The sequence below is a fragment of the Meles meles genome, chromosome 8, assembly GCF_922984935.1.
Source record: "Meles meles chromosome 8, mMelMel3.1 paternal haplotype, whole genome shotgun sequence".
Classification (NCBI taxonomy): Eukaryota; Metazoa; Chordata; class Mammalia; order Carnivora; family Mustelidae; genus Meles; species Meles meles.
The window spans coordinates 18179961-18191220 of record NC_060073.1 but is presented as its reverse complement, the minus strand read 5'-3'; the positions used below and the strand labels follow the sequence as shown (position 1 = coordinate 18191220).

General features: G+C 37.4%; 1 protein-coding gene across 1 annotated transcript; it reads right to left on the bottom strand.

Moving 5' to 3' along the window:
• Nucleotides 1-266: 266 nt before the first annotated feature.
• LOC123948657 (olfactory receptor 4C45-like) lies at nt 267-1208 on the bottom strand. The gene has a single exon (XM_046015844.1). The coding sequence runs from the start codon at nt 1206-1208 to the stop codon at nt 267-269; it is 942 nt and encodes a 313-aa protein (XP_045871800.1).
• Between the last annotated feature and the right edge of the window lie 10052 nt (nt 1209-11260).

Sequence of the window (11260 nt, the reverse complement as noted above, 5' to 3'; positions counted from 1 at the left end):
TGGCTATACTGCAAGGTGGATTTGCATTAAATTCATTTTTTCCTCTTATTTTAAAAGAAATTAACCATTTCAGGGGCTTCTAGAATTATTGTGGGTTCTAGGAATCATGTCTACTTTGCCTTAATGGGTATGTTGACCCTGCCCACAATATATATACTTCTGAAGAAAAGTGATCCAGACAGGATATTTGACTGTCCCACATTTAATCAACTAAGAAGGGGAATAAATCTCTCTAAATTTTCCCTAGATATTTTTATGTAAATACTCTAATCCCAAGTTTCATTATCACCAATTTTTATTATTTGCCCCCAGAGTTTCTTCATGACACTTTTCACTTCTGCATTTCTGAGGGTGTAGATTAAAGGGTTCAACATGGGAGTTACTATGGTGTAAAACACAGCCACAACTTTGTCAGCAGGGAAGGAGGTCATGGGTCTCAGGTACAGGAATGAACAAGGTACAAAGAACAAGATGACAACAGTGACATGAGAAGTACAGGTAGACAGGGCTTTGCGACGCCCTTCAGAGCTTTTAGTCCTCAGGGAGCGCAGGATGACAATATAAGAAGCAACCAGCATAGAAAAAATGAGCAGACATAGTGACCCGCTGTTGGCAGCAATCAGGGGCCCCAAAGTGTGAGTATCTGTACAGGCTAGTTCCAGGAGAGGTATTAAATCACACATAAAATGGTCAATAACATTGGGGCCACAGAACGGTAGCTGGACCATGAACAGAACCTGGATCCCTCCATGAATAAAGCCTGAAATCCCAGCCATTCCCACCAAGAAAACACAGACAGGTCGGCTCATGGTGGTCGTGTAATGCAAGGGCTTACAGATGGCTACATAGCGGTCATAGGCCATGGCAATTAATAAGATGATTTCAGCTCCCCCAAAGAAATGTTCAGCAAAGAGCTGAGTCATGCAGCCATTGAAGGATATGGTGTTCTTGTCAGAGAGCAAGTCAAAGATCATTTTGGGTGCTATGGATGAAGAGTAGAAACCATCTATAATGGATAAATAGGACAGAAAGAAGTACATGGGAGATCCCAGGGCTGGGCTGATGAAGATGGTGACGGAGATGAGGAGGTTACCTGCGAGTGTGATGAAGTAGGTGATTAAAAACACAGCAAGTAATAATTTCCTCACTTCTGGATTCTGGGACAGGCCCAGCAGAATGAATTCTGTTACATTGCTCATCCTTCCCATGGAGTCAACTTGGGTTATAAGCACATGGTCCATCTGGAGAGGTCACAGAAATTCTGAGTAGTATTTTAAATTCAACACTGAAATCTTACATCTCTCTTTAGTCCTAGCCTCTTGGATTGATAGAAACACATCTTCCACTCACCTCAACTACTTTGGAAACAGTTATAAAAAGGAATATAAAGCTTATTTATATAATTCAAATATTATGACTGTTGACTTATGATTGACTTCCAAACCCTGGCTCTAAAAACTTTCAGATAGCTGTCACTGTTTTGGGGACAAATTTCATCAATAACAATAATTTTATAGTGTATTTGCCCATTTCATGATGATGTATAGGTTTAGGAACATAATATTCTCTAGAGAGTCAACTGTATAGCAGATAGGAAAGTGTCATCCTTACTGTTTCTGTACCAGCGGTGTTATTTGAGCTAGGATTCCTTTCTGTCAAATGAATACACATACATGCAGAGCTCCAGATGGAGTGTTTCCTCTTAGAAGGCCAAGGAACTCTCTTTATAACAGCTGTTTGAGCCACATGCATTCTACTGCCCTGGATGTTTTGTCTGGTTCAACATGACTGTTACATACTCCTTTTTCCAACATCTTTGGATACAGATTTGGAAGTGGCACAAAGTTCCCTGAAAACTCTTCAGTATTTCGCAAATGAATTTTCTGTGTGATTGGTTTTTCAGCACATAAAGAATAATATTCTGGAATAGATTTATAATCATAGTCAAACTTTACAAATGGAATTAAACGGGTCATAGAGATTCCTTGAATTTCCTCTCATTGAGAAAGAAATGTTATCTAGGATAATAAAAATTTTTCTTTGACTTTATGTTTAATCAATTAAGAGGAACATGAAGTTTTCAGTCCCAATTGGTGGAAAAATTGAATATATATAAGAATATATTCTTTTTTTGAATGATCTTTAGGACTTTTTATTCCTTCTCCTCCTCTTTTTCTCCTTTCTCCCATTCCTGCCAAAAAACATAACTACATATTTTTTCTCAAACTTTCTGGATGCAGAAGTCAGTATCATGACCTTCCAGCTTCAATAAAGGTGAAGAAAGATGTCTTTTGTTTTCTAGAAACCTCTGTCTCTTTAGTTATTTCTTCTCTATTCATGGTTGCTATAGGTGGCAACTATGTGATTCATCATCCTTTAATAGATTTAATCCACAAATTCTAACTTCAGTGTGGCACATGGGAATCATGAAAAAGGGAAACAATCTCAAATAATCCCATATAGAAGCATACCAAAGCAGTCTCCTTCTACATACATGTTAACCACAATGTTATAAAAGTGACCTTAGTAGTTCTCAACAACATTGTGTGTGGCAGCATTACAGATCACGTTTTCTATGGATATTTTATATGATCCTGTTCAAATTCATTTGTAGAGGAAAAGATTACCTTCACTTCACAGCATCTAGCTGTAAAAACTATTTTGTCAAGACAGTTTAAGTATAGTAAGTTAAATCTGCTTAAAATTTGTGGATAGAGATTTAGTTATTACTGACCTGAATCTAGTTGATTGTGGGTTCCACTGTTTCTCGATTGTACCCAGTGATTATTTCTTCCCCTGAAGGCATAGCCCCACAGCTGCACATACAGTATGAAGTAACAAATGGGAAACTGGAATTCTCTCTCTAGACAACTCTCCCAGTCTTCTTGGTCACTTTAGTTTATTTTGGTTTCCATTACTAGGCTGAACTTACTCAGAAAATGAGCTTTTTAGTTAGGAAACTTCAGTAGCTTTCTGATTTAATTTCTATTCACTTTCTTGGCTTCGTGTGAAAGTGTAAACACATCTTCAAAATATAGATACTTTTCAGATCTCAGAACTATCCTCAGTCTCAATTAAGAACAATGGAAATAAGGAAAAATTCTTCAGAAAAAGCTGGTATAGGGGACTATAAAATGAAAAGTGCATCAGATCCACTTGATTATACATTGTTTTTCAAATCCTTTCTGCCAAATTTATGTTTCCTAACAAGTGCATGGGAAGTATTGAAAAAGTTCTTATGTGTGATTTAAGCCCTCCTTTTAACCCATTAAGCTTGGGAGCAATGTCTCCCATATAAATCTTAAGCTTGTTGGTGCACTCTTTGCTGCTGTCCTTTACTTAAATATCCTGTAATTCTTTCTTCTTGATTCTAGAAAAATATTTAAATAGACTTTGGCAGAGTTCCTGCACTTTGGTAATGCATTGACCTCTCAAGTCCTCAGAGGATTAGTAATTGGTCCTGTCGGAATCTTTGTTGGAAGCTTCAGCCACTGTCTTTCACTTACTCCCCCTTGGCATCCACAAACATCATTAGAGGCCAGTTGAGCTTTGGTGAAACATGTGTCTGTCGCTAGAGCTTAGGATGAAATTTTGGTAAGAAAAGTAAGAAAGCTCCCTGATAGGGCTTTGTTGCTCGTTTTGACATTGTTGACCCTGGCACAGGCTAGGGGGTGGTTTTAGGCATAGGTCAGAGTTCAGAGAATGGATTTCTCTCCGAAAATGTGTCTGTTCTTAATAATATGGTTGTCCTGAGAATGGAAATGGCAGGTTTCAAGGTCATGTGCCATTTTACTCTGGGAGACTGACATTTTTATTAGTGGCTGACAAAGGACACTCAGATGGCAGAATTCTCAGCTACTGATGATTGGGTAATTTATGAGCTATAGATTCATCAACTTCCTTTGGCATGTATATTTAGATGAAAAATCCTCATGATGTGTTCATGGGAGCATAGTTTTTCTCTATATCACACACAGAAGGGATTGGGGAGATTTACCGTAAAGAACAGTTATTCCACATAGTAGGTGTTGAGAAAATCCCACTGAGCCAAACATTATAAAAAAGACATTTAGAGGAGGATGATAGAAACATTATAGAAAGGAGGCTCCACTACAAACTTATTTTCCCTAGCTTCTGATATATTGAAGAGCTGGCTGAAATCCTGCACAAAATCACCTTGAAAAAATCAACATTTACCTTTAAAACCAAACTGAACACTCCAGAAATCTAGAACCAGAAAGGGAAGCAGTGCCTTCAGCTCTCTTCCTGTACAGTTAACAGTTTTGTTCACTCACAGTTTGTCTCTCCCCACACCCATTTTTAAAAAGGGTTTTGTTTATTTATTTATTTAGAGAGCATGAGCAGTGGGAGAGGCAGAGAGAGAGGGAGAGAGAAGGTCTGAAGCAGACTTGGTGGTGAGTGTGAAGCCTGACATGGGGCTGGTTCTCATGACCCTGAGATCATGACCTGTGCTGAAATCAAGAGTCTGATGCTTAAATGACTGAGGCACCCAGGTGCCCCATTTCTTTCTTTTTTCAATTGTGGTAAAATACACTTAATATAATTTTGTCATTTTAACTATTTTCATACATACATTAACTATTAAACATACATTAAGTATGTTTACATAGTTGTACAAACCTCAACACCAACCATCTCTAAAACTTTTCATCTTCCCAATTTAAAAATCCGTATCTCTTAAACAATCACTGACCATTTCTTCCTTCCCCAGCTTCTGGAAAACACTGTTTTCTTTCTGGTTCTCTGAGTTGGACTATTCTAAATATTTCCTATAAGAAGCAGTGTTTCTTCTTCCTAACTGGCTTATTAGAATAATGCTCTTAAGTTTCATATATGTTGTCACAAATGCAGGATTTCCTTCTGTTTTAAAACTGAAAAGTATTCCATGTCTATATATACTACATTTCTTGTTTGAAAGATACACATCTCTTGATGTATCTTTAAAGATACACAATCTTGATGAGATTGTTTCCCCATTGTAGCTATTGTGAATAATGCTGAAATGAGCATTGGAGTGCATAGAATTCCTTGTGATCCTGATTTCAGTATTTTTGATAAATACCCAGGTATGGGATTGTTGAATCATATGGTATTTTATTTTCGATTATTTGAGGAACCTCCATCCTGTTTTCCATAGTGACTGTATGAATTTACATTTGTACATTAGTGAACAAGGAAGGGTTCCCTTTTTCCACATCTTTACTAATACTTGTTATGTCTTGGGGGCCCCTGGTTGGCTCAGTGTGTTAAAGCCTCTGACTTCAGCTCAAGTCATGATCTCGGGATTCTGGGATTGAGCCCCGCATCGGGCTTTCTGCTCGGCAGGGAGCATGCTTCCTTCTCTCTCTCTGCCTGCCTCTCTGCCTATTTGTGATCTCTGTCTGTCAAATAAATAAAAAATGTTTCAAAAAATACTTGTTATGTCTTTTCTTTTTGATACTGGCCATTTTAACAGATGTGAAATGATATGTCATTGTGTTCATTTCTATGTTCTTGATGATTAATAATGTTGAACATCTTTTCATTTACTTGTTGGCTGTTTGTATATTTTCTTTGTAGGAATGTCTATTCGAGTCTTTCACCTATTTTTAAATTGGGCTATTGTTGCTATTGAGTTGTATGAGTTCTTTGTTTATTTTGGATACCAACCCCGTATTAAACACATGGTCTGCAAATATTCTTTTCCCATTCTATGGATTGTCTTTTCATTCTGTTAATTGTTCCTTTGTTGTACAGAAGATTTTTAGTCTGATGTAGTTCCATTTGTCTATTTTTGCTTTCATTGTCTGTTCTTTTGGTGTCATATCCAAGAAATCATAGCCCACTCCAATGTGATGAAGATTTTCTAGTATGTTTTCTTCCAAGAGTTTTACAGTTTCCGGTCTTCCATTTTAAGTCCACTTTGAGTTTTTATTTTTTTTTTTAATGAGGATATTAGATGAAGGTTCCGTTTTATTCTTTTGCATGTGGACATATAGTTTTCCCAGCACCATTCACACCATTTATTATTTTTGCGTATTTTTCGCACCCTTGTCAAAGATCATTTGACTACTTGTATATTCATGGGATTATTTGTGGATTCTCAATTCTGTTGTATTGGTCTCTATGTCTATCATTACGCCAGTATCATACTATTTTGCTTATAGTAACTTTGTAGTATAGTTTGAAATCAGGAGCATGATGCATCCAGTTTTGTTCTTTCCTCTTGCTCTATCTGGGATCGATTGTGATTCCATATGAATTTTAGGATTTTTTTTTCTATTTCTGTGAAAAATTCTATCAGGATTATGATGGGGATTGCACTGACTCAATATCATGTTGGGTAGTATGGACTTTTAATGGCACTGAGTCTTAAAATCCATGAACACAGCATGTCTTCCCATTTATTTGATTTTTTTTGTTTTTAATTTCTTTCATAAAAATTTTATAGATTTCAGTTTACAAATATTTAATAATTTTTTAGTTTATTTCTGAGTATTTTATTCTTTTGATTCTATTGTAAGTGGAATTGCTTTCTTAGTTTCCTTTTTGGATAATTCATTCTGAGTTTAGAGAAACACAACTGATTTTAGTATGTTGATTTCATATCCTGTAATTTTACTGAGTTTGTTGATTAGTTCTAATAGTTTTTGAGTGTGCCTGTGTGTGTGTCTGTGTGTATAGAGTGTTTAGGGTTTCCTACATATAAGATCAATTCATCTGAGTAGAAAGACGTTTATTTCTTCCTTGGCAATTTGGATGTCTTATTTCTTTTTCTTGCTCAATTGCTCTGGCTGGACTTTCAATACCATGTTGAATAAAAATCATGAGAGGGCATCTTTTTTTGATCCCTGTGTTAGAGGAAAATCTTTTTGTTATTCACTTGTTGAAGAAAGAAGTTATTTGCTTGTTGAGTATGATATTTCCTGTGGGGTTATCATATCTGGTCTTTATTATGTTGAGCTAATTTCTTTTTATTCTTGGTTTGTTGATAGTTCTATAATGAAAGGGGATTAATTTTGTCAGGTGCTTTTTCCATATGTAGTAGCATGATCATATGATTTTTATCCTTCATTCTGTTAATGTGGTGTATGCTGTTGATTGGTTTTTGCATGTTGAATCATCTTGCATTCCAGGGTTAAATCCCACTTGGGTAGAGCATATGATCCCTTTAATATGCTGTTGAATTCAGTTTGCTGGTACTTTCTTTAATATTTTTGCATTTATGTAAATCAGGGGTATTGGCCTGCAGGTTTCTTTTATGTTGGTATCTTTGACTTTGGTAAGACAATAATTCTGGCCTGATAAGTTTAGAACTGTTTTTTTCACATTTTTCACATTTTCACATTTTTAGAAGTGTTTGAGAAGGATTGGCATTTATTGTTCTTTAAATGTTGTTTGTAGATTTCACCAGTGAAGCTGTCTCTTCTGGGCTTTTCTTTCTTGGGAGGTTTCTGATTATGGCTTTATTCCCTTGCTCATTTTGGTCTGTTCAGATTATCTATTTCTTCATGCTTCAGATTTGGTAGATTGTATGTTGCTAGGAATTTATGTATTTAATCCAGGTTATCCAATTTATAAGTGTTTAATTATTTGTAGTAATCTCTTATAATCCTTTTATTATTGTGGCATTAATTTTAATGTATTCCCTTTCATTTCTGATTGTATTCATATGATTTTTTTTTGAGAGAGAGAGAGAGAGGACAGGAATGTTGTCAGGAAGGAGCAAATGAAGAGGGAGAGAGGGAGAGAATCTTTAGCAGGCTCCATGCCCAGTGTGGAGCCAGATGTGGGGTTTAATCTCATTACCCTGAGATCATGACCTGAGCTGAACCTGAGTCAGATGCTTATTAAATGAGCAACCCAGTTGCCTCTATTTGAATTTTTTCTCAGTGTAGTTAATCAATTTTGCTTTACTTAAAAAAGAAAACTCAGTTTCATTGATTTTTTTCTATTGTTTTCTACTCTCTATTTATTCCTGATATAATCTTAATTATTCTTTCCTTTGCTAACTTGGGCTTAGTTGTTCTTTTTCTCATTTCTCGAGGGATACTGTTAGGTTATTTATTTGAGATCTTCTTTTTAAACGAGGTGTTCATTGTTATAATAAACTTCCCTCTTAGTGTTACTTTTATGGCATGCCACAGGTTTTGGTGTATAGTTTTACATTTTTGTTGTTTTTGAAATATTTCTAAGTCCTCCTTTGATTACTTCTCTGACCCATAGGTTGTACAATCATGTGTTGTTTAATTTCCATGTATTTGTGAATTTTCCACTTTTTCTTCTGCTGTTGATTTCTAGTTTCACTTCATTGTGGTCAGAAAAGATACTTTGTATGATTTTATCTTCTTAAGTTTTTCAAGATTTTTTTTGACCTAACATATTATCTATCCTGCCAAATGTTCCACATGCACTTGGGAAAAATGTATATTCAACTGTTACTTGATGAAATGTTTTATACATATCTTGCCAATCCTTTCTGGCTTGCCAGGTCTCTGTGGACAGGTCTGATGTTATTCTGATATTCCTCCCTCTGTATGTAAGGAATCTCTTTCCCCTAACTAGATGGTTTCCTTGTTTCTGAGATTTTCAAGTTTTATTATTATATGCCAGGGAGTGGTTCTGTTATCCTTGATCTTGGGAGGAGTCCTCTCTGCCTCTTGGACATGAATACCTTTTTCATTACCCAGACTGGGGAGCTTATCAGCTATGATTTGCTCAAATATATCTTCTAGTCCTCTCTCTCTCTTTCTCTTTCTAACCCCTCAGAGATGCCAGTAACTCTGACATTGGAATGTTTCATGGTGTCATTTATTTCTCAAATTCTGTTTTCAAGGATTTTAAGGTTTTTGTTCAAGCCTCCTCCTGTTCCTTCCTTTTTATCATTTTGTCTTCTAGATCACTAATTCATTCTTCTGCTTCATTTATCCTAGCTGTTAGAGAATCTAGCTTACACTGCATCTCATTTATAGCATTTTAAAGCTTGGACTGATTAACTCTCATTTCTGCCCTTAGAGAATCTATATTGCCATTAATGGTTTTCTCCAATCTACCTATTGTTTCCATAGCTGTTACTCTGAAGTCTATTTCTGACATCTTGCTTATTTCCATATCCATTAGGTCTGTGGGAGAGGCCATTTTCTCTGGGTCTTTTCTTTGTAGAGAGTGCTCTTCATAGTCATTCTTTTGAGTTGTGGTTGAGGGGATGTATAGCCAAAAATATCAACCACAGTCCAAGTAAGGTGAACCCTTGGAAAGTTTGGAGCAATCAGAAGTCACCAGCAAAAGAACCCCAGCCAAAATGAAACCCAAGAATAAGATTTATAAAGTACAAAACGAAAACAAGCAAAAAGCACCCCCCCAAACCTTCCCCCGCCAAAAGAGAGTTAATGAAGTTGTATCTAAGGAATACAAAGACCATGAGGCAATACCAGGAGTTTAATATACTATTTTATCCTGGTGTTGGCATTTTACAGTTTTATGGGGACCCCAGGGTTGTTGTCCTCTTATTCTTCCAGCTTGTCTTCTTGGGGAGGGGGCTGCCATGTTGTTTTTCAGTCAGTCCTGCTTGAGCGGAGTTGCCCTGCCCTCTAGTAAGGGGCTGGGCTCCATGGAAACTGGTTTTTTGGGCTTTTGTTCTATGGTGGCTTTTTTGTGCCCTTTTGGAGGGTCAGAGCAAAGGAAAATGTCCACACCCAGACCTCTGCCCCAGAGGAGAGAAGCCACAGCTGCTCCTCTCTGAATCCTCCAGAACACAGTCTCCCCCTACGTAAGTGCTACTGAAAATTGCAGCCTTCCATAGGTGGTGCAGGCCCCCAATGATCCTCTCAGTGGTGGACCCTGGCCCCCTCTTGTTTTGCCTCTCATGCCAACAAAACCATGACTGATCATGTCGGGGTGGGCCCAAGCCCTGGTGGCAGCAATGACTGGCCCCAGGTCTGAAGGCACAGGTCCAAGCCAGTTCCTCCTGGGCAGTGGCAGTGGGCGGTGGGCAGTGGGTGGAGGGAAGCCCCTTCTCTGGGTCTGTGGGCTTGGGTCCATGCCTACAGCTACCCAGTCCCAACATTTGCCCCTTAAGCACCTATGTTCTGTTTGAGTGCTACTACCAGTCCCTTTCCCTCCCACCAGTGCTGCTATCCAAGCTATTGCTTGTCCCCAGGTGCAAGACACTTTTGCTCTGGGGTATTATTTCCAATGGCTAGCTTCTGGTATTCTCTTCCCTCTTCTGTTTATTGTTCAACATCTGTCCATGCAATCACAACTCCGTCCTTTGTATCTTTCAACTGATGACCCTCTGCCCCTGTAGAGATCAGACATAAAATCTTACAGCTCAGGCTGATTTTGTGGGTGTTCACAGTGTCTTGGTAGATATCTACCTAAATTCAGGGTACCAGTTGAAATGGAGTTCCCCACTCTTCCACCATCTTCAAAAGTGGAGTAGTGAAGTCTCTTATTATTATTGTGGTGTTTTCTGTTTCTACCCTTATGTTGTCATATTTGCTTGATATATTTAGGTATTCTGATGTTGGGTGCCTAAATATTTATAATTGTTATATATTCCTGGTAAACTGACCATTTTATTATTATATAAAGTTCTTATTTGTAACAGTTTTTGTTTTAAAGTCTATTTTGTCGACATAAGTGTAGTTTCTGCCATAGTTTGGTTGCCATTCACATGGAATATCTTTTTTTCGTCACTTCCCTTTGAGACAGTGTGTGCTCTTAAAGCTTAAGTGAGTTTCTTGCAGATAGCATAGAGTTGTATTAAAAAAAAACCTATGTAATCACTGTATGTCTTCTGACTGGGGAGTTTAACCCATTTACATATAAAGTAATTACTTATAGGGAAGGACTTAGTCTTGCCATTTTGTTTTCTGTTTCTCACTGTTTTCCTGTCTTACTGCCTTCCTTTATATTTTGTTGATTTTTTGGTATTGATAAGCTTTCATGATTTTCTTTCTTTTGCAGAACTTTTGTCCTGGGTTGGATCTGGATCTTTTCTTTGAGTTCTTTCTCTTACACTGACACTGGTCTGTATCTCAGATTATTTCCCATTGCATTGCTGGCAATTGGTCTGAAGGGGTGTTTTAGAATGTGTAGACTTTGTCTCACTTACTCAATTATCATTAACTCTCTCTCTTTTTTTTTAAGATTTTATTTATTTATTTGAGAAAGAGACAGTGAGAGAGGATGAGTGAGGAGAAGGTCAGAGGGAGAAGCAGACTTCCCGTGGAGCTGGGAGCCCGATGCGGGACTCGAT

Bases quoted from the DNA above. Each gene is read 5' to 3' on its own strand.
- LOC123948657 (XM_046015844.1), bottom strand. From the start codon at position 1,208: ATGGGAAGGATGAGCAATGTAACAGAATTCATTCTGCTGGGCCTGTCC.